This window comes from Copadichromis virginalis, linkage group LG13 (genome assembly GCF_057382275.1).
Source record: "Copadichromis virginalis isolate Kocher_CV1m ecotype Utaka linkage group LG13, C_Virginalis_male_GT1.1, whole genome shotgun sequence".
NCBI classification, from domain to species: Eukaryota; Metazoa; Chordata; class Actinopteri; order Cichliformes; family Cichlidae; genus Copadichromis; species Copadichromis virginalis.
Genome location: NC_140630.1, coordinates 16,421,600 through 16,439,029, shown reverse-complemented (window position 1 = coordinate 16,439,029; position 17,430 = coordinate 16,421,600). Strand labels below are relative to the sequence as shown.

The 17,430-nt window shown below is 39.0% G+C and overlaps 1 protein-coding gene across 12 annotated transcripts in view; it reads left to right on the top strand.

Annotated features, from left to right (window-relative positions):
* kcnma1a (potassium large conductance calcium-activated channel, subfamily M, alpha member 1a) overlaps positions 1–17,430 on the top strand; it is a 150,838-nt gene that overhangs the window by 93,255 nt on the left and 40,153 nt on the right. For 7 of the 12 annotated variants that reach the window (XM_085477564.1, XM_085477565.1, XM_085477558.1 and 4 more), the window contains exons 6-17: positions 1,108–1,183; positions 2,592–2,667; positions 3,885–4,055; positions 5,610–5,701; positions 11,172–11,282; positions 11,382–11,487; positions 11,865–11,947; positions 12,034–12,103; positions 12,992–13,147; positions 13,624–13,733; positions 13,923–13,991; positions 15,118–15,129. In XM_085477564.1, the coding sequence (XP_085333690.1) occupies positions 1,108–1,183; positions 2,592–2,667; positions 3,885–4,055; positions 5,610–5,701; positions 11,172–11,282; positions 11,382–11,487; positions 11,865–11,947; positions 12,034–12,103; positions 12,992–13,147; positions 13,624–13,733; positions 13,923–13,991; positions 15,118–15,129 (1,132 nt within the window). The remainder of the gene's footprint in view (positions 1–1,107; positions 1,184–2,591; positions 2,668–3,884; positions 4,056–5,609; positions 5,702–11,171; positions 11,283–11,381; positions 11,488–11,864; positions 11,948–12,033; positions 12,104–12,991; positions 13,148–13,623; positions 13,734–13,922; positions 13,992–15,117; positions 15,130–17,430) is intronic. The other 5 variants (XM_085477566.1, XM_085477559.1, XM_085477557.1 and 2 more) reach the window with 1 other exon arrangement.

Sequence of the window (17,430 nt, the reverse complement as noted above, 5' to 3'; positions counted from 1 at the left end):
GAAAGGTAAATCTGTTTGGGTTGTGGGGATTAAAGGCACTGTAACAAAAAATGAGGAAAAAAAAACAATTATATTAGAGCTGACATTTTGCTCACAGAGACACTCTCTGATGCGACTGACATGGAAAACCTATACAACTGCAGCTGAATGCACGGAGACCAATGATTTAACACCAACAGAAGCAACATTGTCCTATCAAGGAAGCCTTTCTTTTTAAAGCCTTTTCTTTGGTTATTTTACTAGGAATACTTAAAGACCCTAAATATTTGAGGATTACAGACTTCTTGACCTGAAGTCAAGTCCCAAGTACTGGATTTGGTCCAGAAACAATGATTCCTCCTAAACTGCTTGTGTACCGTCGTACACACAGTGATGTAAATTTGCAAACCCTCCAAGAGACATGGAGGCGAAAGAAGTCTTGTGGCGATCTTTTTCAGAATGGATACAGGGTGAGGCAGGGCCATCATGGACAGGAGAAAAAGGGAAGCCAGACAGGACTTTACTATTCTGTTTGGTCCTGTTTACACATTCTCTCCAACTGGGGTAAGAGCCTTAGGTTAAGTGTAATACGTGAGATTGCTTCATCAGAATCATTGATGTGCCTGTGACAACCTTATATTTGTGGGGTCTGATTGTATAATTTCAGTAGGAATTTTTATCACTGACATAAATCCATGTATGCTTGTTCTATGGGATTGGACCTGTTATATAAAAAGACAATGAGACAGTTGCCACTTTGCTCTATAATCCATGAGGGACCTGCTCTTTGCACTGACACTCACGGCTTAAAATGTTCCTTCTAACTTGGTTGACACCATAATTATTCAGAAAATGTGCTATTTATTTATTTATTTATTGATGTATTATTTTTGTTTTGTTTTCTTGTATGTTATAAGCTACATTTGATGATTTGGATGATGTTGCTCTGTACTGTGCCTAAATGCTGTGGTAACATGTGGGCTGCATCACTAGCTGATCTGCCAACATGCAGAACCTCATGTTGTTTGAACTCAGGACAATGTCTGCACAGGTGTTGTCTCTACATTTCCCTCCTGTCAGTGCATGTTACATGTTGATACGTTTCTCTGTTCTTCTCTGTTCACGCAGGTTTAAGATTCCTGAGAGCACTAAGATTGATACAGTTCTCAGAGATTTTGCAATTCTTAAATATCTTGAAAACAAGGTAAGAAAAGTGTTTTCTTTTTTTCATTTACAAAACACACACATACCCTGACAACAGAATTTTTAGTATTAAGACCAACCTATCACCTAGAGTCTTAAATAAATATGCTTTGGTTATCAGGACATAATACAAATCATCTGGTCCTTATCAGTTCTTAAAATTTAGTAAATATCTTCTCAGATAAACAACAAGTCATATATTATGTATAACATAATAACATAGCCATACCATAGTTCACACAAATTAGGCCAAAATACAGAAGCGGTGTATAAACAATTAGGTAAATAATTCGATATATATATATATTAAGAAGGTAAGTGGTGACCAGTTGCCGCTAATCAAATGTACTTGATTAACTCATTAACTTAATCATCAGCAAGTGTGAGGACCTCTATAAAGGCACGTATTTTGGCAGTTTGCTGGTCTGGAGCATTCGATGCCAAGACATCAGCAATGATCTTAAAGAAGTAATCCAGTATTCTACGGGGGATGAAGGTCATTCACAGCTAGACTTTCAAGACAGTTGGCAATCATCCCAGGAGTGAACATCTCAGCAAAAAATTAAAAAAATAAATAAAAAAGCTACACCTCAGACTCTACAGCCTGCTAAATGTTGAGGTTCATGTCAGTGCAACTGACTGAACAAGAGTGGCTTGTTTTGGGCAGAAAGCAAGATGGACATGTTTGGGCATAATGCACAGTGCCACATTTGAAAACCAAACATCAGCTGTCAGCACAGTGGAGGAGAGCTGATGCTTCGGGCTTGTGTTGCAGGGACAGGACCCGGGCACCTCGCAATCATCGAGTGGCACATTAAGCAATCTGTATACTCAAGTATTCTGGAGTATAATGTGAGGCCACCTATCCAGCATATAAAACTTGGCCCAAACTGGCTTATGCAACAGGCCGGTGATCCCAGAGCACAGAGGCAAACATGCAACAGAATGGCTGAAAAAGAAACAAATTCCCCAAACCTCAATGAACTGAAGCAATATTTAAAGAAGAGTGGGCCAAAATTTCTGCACAGTGATGTTTGTGAAATAAATGACGACACAGTGTAATATAAGTGTTCTTCATCTGAGGTTGCATTGACCTAATTTTAAAACCTGGTGGGGATTAAATGATTGTTTTTATTATGTTAAACCTTGAACTGAAAGATTGGGGACTTTCTTTTTACCATGAGTGTGTGATGAACACTGTGGTTGATTTGGAGTAAACAAAAGGAAACAATAGATAATAGGGAACAAAATTCTGACATTTTTATTCAACCTGATTTCCTTTCAACTATTGTAAGATGTAAAAAAAAAACAAAAAACTTTGTTATATATATGAATAAAACAAATCTCTTTTTTTCTGTCACTGGTCTCGCCGCCTTAAATGAGTTTTATTTTTTTTTCACTCTGTGCAGCAATTCCATCAAGCTGGTGAACCTGTGTTCCATCTTCATAAGCACATGGCTCACAGCTGCTGGATTCATACATTTGGTAAGTGGACAGATGTGACGGCCAGTGGCATCCAGAGTTAAATGTTCCAGAAAGAATGATACTGTAGTGAACTAACTGTAACTACCTCACTGACACAAGTGTGACACCTAGCACTTTCAGTGAGTCTGATAGTATGAATAAAGAGCCTAAATTAATGGTATTTGCTAGTAAAAAATTAAATTTCTCCAAGTTTAAAACATTGCTGTGATGTCATATGTGGATAGGGCACTATCTGCTGTGCCACTAAAACTTAGGAGGCAGCATAATTAAAGACATTTTAGTGACTTTAACTTTAATGTACATAAAATATATCAGGGATATTAAAGCCAAGCCCTATCTGTGTAAATATCTTGTGTTTATTCTGTAGGGCAAATTTTAACTAACTGTCACAAAGCAAATAACCAGCATGTTATGTGTGTGAATCATCAGTATTTTCTGAAAGATCAGCTCAGATTTTTATATTAAATTTATGCCTGGAATTTCCATGTGATCTGTATTCAGATTTATTATTTAGACCTGTTATTGAAATCTACTCTTGTTATCTCGGCTAAACTCTCACATGAATCCCATCTGAATGGAGAAATTGGTGACACGTGTCACATTCCAGGACAGGTGAAGCGTTCCTCTTTTCTTTTTTGCACTTCGTGTAGTTATTATCAGGCTTACTTCCAGTGGCGGGAAAAAGTAGTTGTGTTGAACAAAGCAGATTTTTTTCATGTGATCACGCTGCATGACTTGCTTTTATTCCTGCCTGAGATCATTTCTACTAAATTAGATTTCTGCATATATGTCATTTTAATACTGATCACATGTAGGATGCGTGTAAATTGTAAATAGGGTTTTTAACCCTTGGAACTTTCCTGTGAACCAAAATTAGGGATGTGGTATTTAATATTACAAACACATAAAATGGAGCATAAAACTGCCTCCTCCTTCACCTTCCCTTTATTCTGATCAAAGTGTTGGTTTCAGTTAAGCCAGATGCTTTTAAAGTGAAAATCCGTACTCGTGAGGTATTAAATGATTTTACCACTAGATGGTAGTCAAGGCTCACTAAATCAAGACGATGTCACAAAGTGAGATGAATGCTGGCACACTTGCAGCTGGATTTAATCAAATCTCAGGAAACTGTTTCTTTTTAGAAAAACTCTGTTTACAAATTGGTTGTGCGAATTGTATCTAATGATCCTTCTGCATCACTCCCTTGTCAATTTTAGGTGGAAAACTCAGGGGATCCTTGGGAAAACTTCCAAAATTCCCAGTCACTATCATATTGGGAATGTGTCTACTTGCTGATGGTGACTATGTCTACAGTGGGCTACGGGGATGTCTATGCAAGAACCACCTTGGGGCGCCTCTTTATGGTCTTCTTCATCCTTGGCGGTTTGGTAAAATCAGACTTTTTATTCTCCCTATATCCCATTTTCCCTATAAATTCCTGCCTGCCCCCATCAATAAACTGTTTAGAACTGTTTAAAATGTCTAAAAATAAAATAAATAAAATGTGATGTTAATATTTAGAATGATCTATACTGTATAACATGTTAGTGTAGTGTTTTTATATTGTTAGAACTATATTGCCTAGACAGTACATGCTATATCTTTGTCACAGTGTAGTTGTATCCTCCTGTTTAGCCTACTGTATCTTGTCTCCTGGAGTCACAGATCATTGTGCTCCTTTGTCTTCTTCCCCCTATGTGTCCTCCCTATATTTGTTTGATTAGATTATAAGCTTTTGTCTGATGATGTTGTTATTCTCTTAAAAGCAGTTGCGGTTTCAGGACACCCCTCCTTCCGTGTCTCTTCCCACAATTCCAACAAACACAGGGGCAGGGAGATGAAGCTTAGGCCAGCCTGAATGTTACCATAGCAACGGCAGCTTCCCACAACCTGCCCTCTTACCTTCCTCTGATCTAACGTCCCGTTGGGCTGACACTAGTACAGTAACTCACATGTAAACACGCATGAACGCAAACACCTGTAAGCACTCGAACACACGGTCGCATACAGAAGAGCGCGCACGCCCTTCGTCTTCGCTCGCAAAGACTGGAGGATTTAGCCAAATTCTGTACAAAGACAGCTATCAGTATGCACTGATGACCTACAGCTGTGTGGATGTGTACCATATTGTGACCATGGTGATAGATTGCAAGGTTTTCTTAGTGCTGCGAGTTCTGGAAGTCTTTAGGCGAATACCTCCGCCTGCTTCCTCTCAGCAGCAGTGGCTTAGCAATGACTCCAGGGTGAAGGTATGCTAAAGCCAAGGATAAAATCAAACTCACATAATGTCACACTATTCCTGGTAATGTAACAGTACATTTTTTCCAGGCACGAGTGAAGTATGCTTTTACCGAGCAAGGGCATCTCTGTGTTGCTAACTGTAGATGCAAGCCTACTCGAGTAACGCCAGCGAGTATACGCCACTGGTAAGCAGTGAGCTTAAACATAACTCTGTGCTGGGACGACAGGCTGTCAACCTTTGCAAAATGCATCCAGCTCATTTTCTAGCCCAACAAATGAGTCTTAATGTGTTTTGCAGCTGTGGACCATCAGGTGTGCCTATTCAAATCAACCTGCCAGGTCATCTGTGTTTGTTGGACAAAACATGGCACATAGGTTTTTATTCTTCCTCAGCTTTTCTCCAAAGAAAGGTTTTGGGTGTTAATTGCAGACTGACTAGCTGTCAGCTGTAACAAAATTATTGCCCACTAACCAAACCCGTTCTGAACTTTTAAACACTGGGGCTACTTCTTTTTTCCCTCCACTGATTTTTGTGAACTTTAGGGAGTCTCTCCAGGTAATGAGAGCGATGGGATTTACAGGCTAATATTTTTTTTATATCCTCAGAAATCTGGATTCACGCACCAATCGCTCCACAACCCACTCTGCGCCATACTAGTCTCTTTTTTAGTCTCTTCTTCTGTCTTCTATCTTCTCCTTAGGCCATGTTTGCCAGCTACGTCCCTGAAATCATAGAGTTAATAGGAAACCGCAAGAAATATGGTGGTTCCTATAGTGCGGTTAATGGGAGAAAGTAAGTATTCCAGATGGTTCTGCTGTTTTTCTGTGTGCGGTAGAACCCTCTCTGCATGCTTTTTTTCTTTTTTTTTTCTATTCCATGCATGTAGGCCATGTTTGCTCGCTACGTGCCAGAAATTGCTGCTCTCATCCTTAATCGGAAGAAATTCGGAGGGAGTTATAACTCGACACGAGGCAGAAAGTAAGTTGAAATCCAGACAAGGTGTGGTTGTGTGACTAAGGTACACCTCCAGAAGTTGGTAGTTACTGGGGGTTAGTTAACTTGACTTTTTTAGAATGGTAAAGTTTAAACGCAGTTAAAGTAAAGGTACATTATGTCAAGTCACACTGCGTGACTGGAGACCTTGGCCAATAGGACACACATGTCCATGCCCTTTAATTCTCTCTTTCAGTCTTTCTCTTTCTGTCTTCTTCCTCTGTCTGCCTTTATCTATCCTCCATTCAAAGCTTTCCTAAAGTCATTTGTGTGCTTTTCATTTTCTTTCTGTGTCCTCCTTGAAACATCCTGTGTTGCGCTTTAATTTAATTTGGAAAATAGAGCTTTCATGACTATTACACTTTAGCCTAACAGGAAACTAACCTGTGGTGCTTCTATTTAATGTAACGTGTGCCCAGTGTGTCTCATCAATACAGGCTAGCCTACAGGGATTAATTAGAATCCAAATCAAAAAGCAACAAAACAGTCATGAAATCCCTACTATCCGCTTTTAAAGCATTTTCTCACAAGAAAATAGAAAGATTTAAACATCTGCAAGTGCATTATTATTGGTGGTCTTTTTTTTTAAGAATCATCAATCTCAATGAGCATTGCAGGATACAATTTCTTTTCTTGTTTTTTTGTTTTTCTCTTTACTTTTGCTTTTTTAAAATTATTATATGCATTTTTTTCCCTGCTTGAATTCGTTTTGCATGCTTTGTGGAATTACTTTTTTCCTTAACTGCATCATATCGGGCATGTTCTCTATGACCTGCAGTCTTGTGGCTTTGTCATTAATTGCTAAATGGATGATAAAGTCATCCTTCTGTTGTCTGTCATTGCTAGCGCATCGCATCATCAATGCCTGACATTACTCTGGCCCTGATCTTCAGTCAGCTCCCACACCCTGAATGCTGGATGCCTCGTTCCCATTGGAGGCTTTCAATTGCTTTTGGCTTGCTTTGCCTGCTTGGTTCGTTGATGCCCGCCTGGCTCTTATGTGTGTGTGGTGGTGGTGATGGTGGACTTTATCTCTGGAGGCTCTCATATTTACGTAAATGTGCGACTGCCCTCTCGCAGCCGAGGCTCCAGTACACTGTGAAGTATATGTGACACTGTGGTTATTATAGTGTTTGTACAAACGTGCCACAATACTTATTGTGAAGTTCTCTTCTCCTCTTCCCTCCTTGTGGCTCAAACCTTGAAATATTCAGCACACAGATTTAAATTAATCCAAAAGGAGCGTATACAGAACAGGGAAAGTGCTCTTTTCATTGTCCTCCGTCTCTTTTCTTCTAATTTTGTACGGCAGCCAGCATCTGCTACTATCTGCTGTCTACTCTTTCTCACTCTGTTTCTCTTTCCAATCTCACCCCCACCAGTTTCAGTCATTCTGTTCAGCGGAGCAGATTCTGAGGAGTCAGCAGTAGAACAAGACGTTAGGGGGAAAAAAAAGCCTTTGTGCAGTAACATTTGCCTGTCATTGAGATAAGATTGATGAAATGTTATGTTTGGCCAGTGACCTCAACCCAGGCTCACAGATGGGTGCTGAGAGAAGCCCTTGTCAAAATCGTGGATAGTTTCTCCAACACACTTTATTTTCTCCATCCACACCCCCCTTCCATGTCTCCTTCTGGTTAGAGTGCAAACATATTGTAACAATTGGAAGATATTCATCAAAGACTCAAGAGTAGCTACATTCTTTTACATTCTCATTTGGATATGTGCTTATAGGATGTAATGCAAATGAAAAAGTGGTTTGCCATGTGGATTTAGGATTTTCATTGGGCTTCAGTGCATTATCACTTCGCAGCTATCAGCCCACAATCCTCCAAATCTTGGAAATAAGATTAGGGGATTACACGTATCTGCCTGATTACAGAGCTCACAAACAATGAAGTCATGATACATAGTGAAGTTTATTAAATGTAGCCCTCATTTCATCTCTGGGCCTGGCTGCTGTCATTTGAACCAGGCCTTCAAAACTTATTTGGAAGTGAAAGGTTGGATTGGATCTGAACTGGATTTCTGTTTCATGCTAGCGTTGCTTATAGTACTCTGTGTAGTGTAGCATACACCCGTGAGCGTAATGACAGCTCTCAGCCTGTGTGCGCTGATATAATAATGACAAGTGTTGCGTTCTGTTGGCGCCCACTGCACTCGGGGCTCTGTGGTTTCCATTATGACTCTATGGTTTCCATTAGCCCCAACTTCAAGAGAGGACTTGGCATGAAAACTGGCTTCAACCCTGGCTGAACTCTGACACACAACTTTGAAAGTCCTCCATCGAGGCTACAAACTTGAAGCGTGCAGACTCGGAGACTTTCAGTGTCAGGAATTAACACGTATTTGCATATTCACAAAACATGCACCTAGTTGAGGTTCCAACACAATTTCATGTAATTACACAATGACAAAATGCACTAAGTACGTTATGTCTGTGAGCTTAATTTGATTGGCTAGTGTTGGTAACATTTCACCTAGCTGATTCTTGGCATTAAACACAGGAGATGGTGTTTATTCCTCCCTTTCTTTAAGTTCCCTGAAAGGTGATACACCAAAACAGGGAACACAGATTTTGAAACTGCAACATTTTCATAAAGATGATTCTTGCAGTAAGTTTCGTCACCCTAAGGATTAGAGCAGTACCAAGTGAGTGACCTCTGTTGCTGACGTTTGAGCTCTGTGTTTGTTCGCTGTATTAAGTGTATCCCCAGTGACATCCTGAGATGTTTCCTGGCTGCATGTTCTTGTGTGCATGCTCTCTAAAACCCATTGGATTTGATTAATGTGACTCTGTGCCACACCTTTTTTTAGTTTCTGAGTTGTTGTCTATGGTTTCTTGTTAAAAGAAAGAAACCTGTTCCCTCTAAATGCTATGTTTATTTGTTTTCCTTTGATTCTTTCTGTATATGTCTAGCCAAAACTGTACTGCACAATCAGGTTGACTAAAAAGGGAGATATTTAGTTTTTGGGTAATTATAAATGGTTGAATTATCTTTAATATCTTCCCCCCATGTCCTGTTTAACTAGCTTATGATCTTGGTATTCAGCTTGATGCCTTTTTTGGCACAGAGATAGAGAGGGAAACTAAGTAGAAGTAGGAAACCTTTAAGGATATCAAGTGAATATTTCCATCTTAAATATAAGGACCTAAATTAGTGGCGTGTTCAAGATGTGGAAGAAAAGTTTGCTTCCCTGATTAAAAACCTATTTAGAAAAATGCACATGTCACGGAGATGCATTTACACTTCCAAGTTTGTGCTTAAGATCCACAACCTCCATTGAACCCACATGAATCAAATAATTTGCCTTATAAATCTTTAAACTTCCTCTACCCTCGGACGAGCATCGGGATACTTGAATAGGAAAACATGACTGATTGTGTGTGTGTGGGTTTTTAAAAAAATTTTTTTTTTAACATTTCATAAAATGAGAGACTTCTTGTGCCAGATACTGCTGGCTGCCCACAGACATCCCAGCTCATCAGCTTGTAAGACCACACGGCCCTTTGCTCAGCTCTGGCCAACCATGCAATCACGACCGCTCATTAGATTCTCTTAAAGGACAGACGCAACATCTGCGAAGAACATTATATCCTGTAACATCCACAAACTGTCATTCCCTCAATATGCCCGTCGCATTACTTTGCCAAGTCCACATCAGTTCAGGTACAGGGCAGAAGAACACTCAATGATCTGGACTATGGTTCTCATCTAACATCAATAAATATCTTTGTTCCCTTTAAACCTGCCAAACTGATTCAGGTTTCAATAATGCTTTATACAGCTTTAGACATCAACTTTAAAGGCCAGTCTGTTCACCACGACTCCCTTCTTCTGTGTAAGCACTTGATAATAGAAATCTCTCCTACAAATGTACACGATAAGAACTTGGACTTCAAACAAATATGACCACCAATTTTTTTTCTTTATTTTTGGAAAAAGTAACTCAATACACCTTGTGTTAAGTGCAAAGCTGTCCAGTACCCAGGCACTCAAAAACTAAAGTGGTTCAATTGTCTCTTGGCACATCAAGTGGTGGATAAGGCCATTGTCATTACAGAGATTGCCTTACAGGTCTCCATAGGGTAATTAGGGTGTCTGCCGAGTGTCCACACTAATCTATGTCAGTATTAGGTCTGGGTTTTACTGTGCAAGGCTTGGCAATAAGACTTCACAAATGACATTTAGCAGTAAGTCCAGCAGAGTAGCTCAGCTTACCATAGTGCAAATTAATCTTATGAAGGGTTTTAAATCCACATTAGCGTGATTGAATTAAATCAGAATTATTGAATGCTCGTACTTAAAGTCCCTTTAATACCAACAGCCATGACTATGACTTTATTAGGAAGAAAAAACGAGATAAAGTAGTAAGATAACCTAATATAACAGGATAAAATGCAATGGAAATATGTAAAATAAAGGCAATGTTTTTTTTATTAACACCAATATTTGAATTCTTAGATTTAGGATGTTAAAATATTCGAGTTACAGAAGCACCACAAGTTTATTTGCTGGAACAATGTCCATCCAAACTGCCCCGAGTGTCCATAAAGTTGGCATAAATATGAAGTTGACCTGAACTTGATCACTTTATATTGTCGTCAGAAGATAAACAGGGACACAACCTCAAACCTCAAACCGTTCCAAACCTTTCTCACTCCCTTACGGCTGTAATCAGCCCCGTACAGCTTCTGACAGATCCCTCTGCTGTAATGCACTACCGAATCTTGCCAGAGACCTGTCAAAAACTCCGAGGCCCTGTTTACAATTCTTGTCAACCACAGGCCTCCAAATCATTTTGAGAGTTTTAGTAATGCTCTGTGTAAAAGCACAAGCATATTGATGTACATGTCTTTGTCAACATCTATTCAGCTCACAAAGGGGCGGTTTGGCTGAAGGGACAATTTTTTTTTATTGAGAACAGATGACAGTCCAACCACTGTGGGCTGTGTGATTATATCTTAGATTTTTTTTTTTTTCAAGTGGTCGCGAGTTGAGTGTTTGATTGTACTTGTCGTGCAGAATTTAACCACTTTCATTGCATCGAGGAAAATATTCACTTTTATGGCAAAAATGATAATTCGGTTAGTTGTTTGCTTCGAAAAGACATTTCTTGACATGTATATATATTTTTTTCAGTCTTTATTTGAGTTAGATGTTAGAGTGCTTTGGTTTGACTGATTATCTCTGGGAGACATGCCAGTGTCTGCAGTGATTTATGTTGCCCACTCAAGATGATTTCTTCACCCCCCTCCCTCTTTCAGGCACATTGTGGTCTGTGGTCATATTACCCTCGAAAGTGTCTCCAACTTCCTCAAAGACTTCCTACACAAGGACAGGGATGATGTCAATGTAGAAATTGTTTTTCTCCATAAGTAAGTTAATTTTGTCTTTCTCACCCTTTGTAGCTTAGCAACAAACGAACTACTGCATAGGAGCTATATTTATGTGCTAACCCATCTTCTTTTTTTTAGTATTTCCCCTAATCTTGAGCTGGAAGCCTTGTTCAAACGCCATTTTACCCAAGTAGAGTTCTACCAGGGATCGGTTCTCAACCCTCATGATCTGGCCCGAGTGAAGGTACCGGCTGGTGGCGAGACTCCTGGAGCAATGAAAATCCTTAACATTTTTGACAGCTGTTGTTGAACTTAAGAGTAGAAACATTTTTCACAGATTAGCTGCAGTTGTGTGCGTCACTGATTAGCAGGCTATAAACGTATTACTGTATAAATTCAGCTGACAAAGAGAGTAAAGAAAAAATGCAGAAGAATGATAATCTAATGATATCCATTTCAATTTTTTAGCCAAAATATATCAGGACAGAAGAAAGAAAGAAAATACTTTTTTTGTTGTTGTTGAGCAGATTTAAACCATCTGGTATATTGGATACTTTTTTATTAAATACAGACGTGCACTTTAATGTTGTCATATTTGTTTCTTTGGTACTCTACACATAGATCGAGTCAGCAGATGCCTGCTTAATCCTAGCCAACAAGTATTGTGCAGATCCTGATGCTGAAGATGCCTCCAACATCATGAGGTATTCTCTCTTCTGGACAATCAGTAACAACTGGCTTGCGGAGGTGTTATGTTTCCTTGCTCACTTTATCTGCCTGTTTTTCAAAGGGTCATTTCCATCAAGAACTATCACCCCAAGATCAGAATAATCACACAGATGCTGCAGTATCACAATAAGGTGAGACGTCTCGGTGCCCTGCATTGTGTAGTGTATGTTTGCTTCACTTCATCTTGGCCGCTCTCCAACCTTTCCTCACAGAAAGATTATGGCTGCAGTAAAATGGCAATCCTGTCAGCTTGAGAGCTATGTGGTGCTTTTAAGGATTCATGGTAACTTTGACATATAAGTGACTTTTTAAAGCATCCACTCGCTCAGCTGCTTACATGCTGTGCATGCTCCTGAAGAATGGACCTCACTTTTTTAAATGAAGAATTAATAGAGCAGCACTTAGCATGGTAAATAGTATTACAGGAGAAAATGTGAGCTTTTGAAAATGTGTCTTTTATATTTAATAATTGTGTGTCTGAATCACTGCATCTGTCATATGACATGGCAAGGAGATATGCAAATATGTATATATTTTTTTAAATTGCTGTGAATGATGCCCTTTATGTATGGAAACTGGTACACTAACTGAGACTTGTACATTGTAAGGGATTTACCCAGGATGCTAACTTTTCTAGTAGTTAGCTGACTTTAGGAAAGGAACAGCTCTACATTTCTAGGATAAGCTAGTTAGTTTTTATTTATTTTATTGTATGCTAAGCTAACTGGCTGTTTATTGTAACTGTTTAATTTAATTTGCATTCACATGTTTGCATTTCAGCTTTGAACTAATTGAGGTAGATCATGTTAATTAGTGGACTTTTGTTATCCTGAATGTTGGATTTCAATACCACCGCATAAAGCCAAGCTAGCTTACCCCAGTTTCCAGTTTTTAGGCTAACCCAGTTCCCAGTTCAAGCAGATATGAGGGTTGTATTAATGTTATCTGTTCCAAAAGAAATGTGACTCATATATACAGTTTTCTGTGTTTCTGACCTCTCTAACTTTCATGTGATGAAGGCCCATCTACTGAATATTCCAAGCTGGAACTGGAAGGAGGGTGATGATGCTATCTGCTTGGCAGAGCTGAAGGCAGGCTTCATTGCGCAGAGTTGTCTGGCCCAGGGTCTGTCGACAATGCTAGCCAACCTCTTCTCCATGAGGTCCTTTATTGAGGTAACAGAGTGGACTATTGACGAATGATTTCTCACATTGCATTTTTTGCACATGAGGTGATTTATTAAGGGATTATAGGCTAAATAAGAAGGTTCTCTGCTGACACATGGACTAGGTCTGTCAAACAGTGCATTCCCTAAAAAAAAATTGACATCTCTGTCCAGAGACGGGCTTCCATTAGTGTGTTTTCAGTCATTCTGGCACATCATATTTTATTGTGTGACATGTCATGTGGAATCTGTTCAGTGTTCTCTGCGGCTTAGAATTGAAGAGGTGCTTGCTTCTATCAAAAAACTGTTCTCATGTCATAAAGATGATAGATCAGCTTATAATGACCAGGCTGATGTTGTGCAGTGGGACATCTGCTGACCAGATTAGGCTGCTTTTGGAAGGAAAACTGTTCTTTTTTTTTTTCTTTCTTTTTTTTCTTAACCAACACATGTGACATTTCCCTGTTTCATTTTTATTTTTATCAGATCGAGGAGGACACATGGCAGAAGTATTACCTTGAAGGAGTGGCTAATGAGATGTACACAGAGTATTTGTCCAGTGCCTTTGTAGGCCTCTCCTTCCCCATGGTCTGCGAGTAAGTATCACTCTTTGATCAACACGACCACTCTCAATGGTAGGTAGCTTAAAAATATATATAATGCAAAGTAAGAATGACAAAAAAGAGGAGTGTTGGGATGTAAGGCTGTGGATTTTAACGGTTTTTGAACACATCAGTCATCTGCTTATATCCTGCTCTTCTCTAATGAGTGCACTTGTTTTACAGGCTGTGTTACGTGAAACTGAAGCTGTTGCTTATTGCCATTGAATTCAAGTCTGAGCAGAGAGAGAGCAGGTTGGTATAGCGGATCTTTCCGGAGCATCTGATACAGCTGTGATAACAGTGAACTGCACTGTACTTTGCTAAAAGTAGATCTTCTAATAAGATATCTCGATTTTTCTTTTCCTCTCAAGTCCTCTTTGCAGCTTGTTATCTATGCAGTTGATATTCATTTTTCAGATCAATTTGGTGAACACTTGAGCATTATTGTGTCACCATGAGGTACTCCCTATAATAAATAATTCAGTATTTATTTTTTTCTGAGCTATTACCCTCTTTAAAAAGCAAATAAATGGGATTGATATTGGCCAAGGATTCGGGTCACAAGCTTTTAGGTAGCCCTTGCAGGTATGCAGGACAAAAAAAACTTGAAATGTGGTTAAACTGTGATTGGTTTCAGAGAAGTACTAGGTACTGCACTGGATTAACTTCATGTTCACGGTCCTTTTTCAGAGACAAACTTCACACCTAAATAACAAATTTGCTTCACGTTTAAATTTCACATAATGTGTCTCCTGCACTTTTTACTGTGCTCCTGCTCTGTCTTTATGATTATCACTAACTCTACATGAGTGCTGGTTTTATCACCAATAACGACACAAAATGCATTTTTTCAGTAGTCTCAATTTGCCAAATCCCACTCACCCTTCCCCATTCACCTGTGTCAAATGTTTGTGTACTAACGAGGTTGCATGGTTAATTTAATATTAATTAAAGATGATGTAAATTCTAGTTGATACTAATTGAATACACTTTATATAACCCAGTGGGCTAAATTGTGTCCATGGTCCAATCACTTTCAAGGTAGTTGAGCTTTTTCTTTTACGTTTTTTCTTTTTGTACATTTTATAGTGACACCCTAGAATATTTTATTTATACTTTCAAACCTTTTATTAAACATATTCTCTGCCCTCTATGTACTTTTTGTAAAAGATGAATAACTTCAAACACTGTTTTTTCTTCATTTTTATGACTCTGAGTTGCAAGGCCCTCAGACAAAGACAAAGTTGCATCACACGCTGCCATATAATGAAAGCATAGCTTGTAAATGGGCAGAGAAGCATTAGCAACAGCTATATTCTCCTCTTCTTTTATATTCATGATAACTGTTTGATTTGAGATTTTTTCTTGTTGTTTGCAGAAGCCGAAAGCGGTATGCCCTCTACCTTATCTTACTTCCAAAGTTCCACCCAATCGTCACCACTTTAAAGCTTCTGACTTTGGGAGTTTCCCCAAGGATATTTTTCCAAACACTATCTCACAGGCCTCTTTTTCTAACTCCTTTTTATGGTGTCCCTTGTGCTTAATGCACTAACTTCTTTGCAGGCAGAGAGAGGATAGATAAATTGGACATGTTTGTAGAAGTGCTGTTTTCTTTTCTTTTTTCTTTTTGTCTTTGCTGTTGTCGCTGTACCAAGGCCAAACACTCACCCTCTCCATATCTACCTCTTATTTGATCTTTTCATTTTTGTCCTCAAGCAAACTCCTTTGCTCCTTTAGTTTCTTTCTCTCACACTTTCAGTTCTTTTTCAGTGTCGCTCAGTCGTTACCCTACTGTTTCTTAGCTTTGACGAGCCACGTTTTCCACTCATCGGTGTTTAAAAGTCTTCACCAGAACAGTACAGTGAGGAGTTTCTGTATGCATATCTCAGACATCAGATATGGTGTTGATAGGCACTGATATCCTACAACTTTGGATATAATCTTTAAATAAAATGACTGATTACACGCCACTGCTGTAGGCGGTGATTGATATAGCAGTATGTTTTTTGTTGTTGTTTTTCATGGTTTTATTATACCAGCAGCACCTCACCAATCTTTGTTTTTTCATGATTTTTTTAAGACACTAGAAAAGGCATGGAGCTGTTGATTTTGGATAGCATTGGGTTTATCCAAACTGAAGTTTTATTTATGTGGCCCACATTTCACTCTTGCATCCCATCACCCTCTCATGTCCTCATTCCCAAATGTGTATCCATCTGTGCATGTATGCGCGTCTGCGTATGTGCAATCACCTCGGAAGGGAGAGTTTGTGTTTTGAGTGTGTGTGCGTGTGCGAGTGTGGAGTTTTGTGCGTCTCAGCCACCGTGTACAGTCATGCTCGTGCGTCTCTCGAGTAGATGTTCTTAAGTGAGGTCACTTCCTGTCAGTTTGGTGTTTGAGAAACAATCCAACTGCACAGAAGTTACTGCAACCGTCTGCATCTACGTACCTGTCCCTATACCTGTACTGCAGTGGCTATGCCTTTCTGTTTTATTATTGTCCTCCTCATACTGTTTGGTAACTGCATGCTACGACACTATCACATAAAGTGTTTGATGCTTGCCTTGTTGCTCACAATATGAGGTTTTGATGCGTCTTCTTGGCTTTTATTCACCAGTTTGCACACGACTCAAGAAAAATGTCTTGGATAGTTACACCTGTAAAATCTCAGATTTGGGCAGCAATGTTTGTGGAACTGTCTTGATTTGATTGGTTTCTTTGTTTTATTTTTGACTAAAAAAGCATGCCAGGTATAATGCCTGTTAACTTCTCTGGGGGCCATTCAATCTGAGCGTATGTTAGGTGCTATTTTACTTCTTGCAGTATGGAAAGAGAATTCTGATCTGCATGACTGGTGCAATTTGATCACATCCCAATATGTATATGGATTCAATTGCTCCCTTAATAGTTTTTTTTTAATTTCCTCCCTAATGTAACCTTTTTCCAGAGCTCAGAGGAAAGATGTTGTGCGATAATATACTTGTTCCCTTCTCCCCCGAATCTAGACCTCACATACTCTTTCAAAATGAATGACTAAAATGCCGTGAATAGTTATTACACGCGTAAGTGTGAATCAAGTTGGTAACACACAATCAGTCGAGCTTTTCTCGTTTATCAATGTTGCAAATTTACAAAAGCTTAAAATGTAAACAGAGCAGCGAATGAGACAAAAAAAAGAATCAAGATCATCTTTCATCTGGGCTTGTATTTTGAAAGAGTGACCCTTAAAGGTTTGTGGGTACAGTGTTTTGATATCTTACTTCACACTCACTTCATTGATGATTGTTGCCCACAGGTAACCATTAATGACCGGGGTGTGTGTGCGTGTGCGTGTGTGCATATTTGTGTGTGGCGTCTACTTTTTGTCTTAGTCTAATTAATGGGGAATGATACAGCCAATCACTTAAAGTACCCTTGACTATTAAACCAAATCCCACTTTATCACAAAAGAAGCGAGTAATTATTATTTATTACAGTAACACATTTCTTTTAAATCAAAATATAATGAAAATGATTAAAGCAGTTTGTACTTAACTAGACATGCATTACAAGTATTTGTAATGGAGCAACACATTTGGACCAGTCTTATTTTCCCCTAGCAGAGTCTAGAGCAGACTCAATTGTAAGAATTAGCTCAGTATAATAAACAGAAAGAGCTGTTCATTCCCTTGCATTCCACTGTCAAGTACTA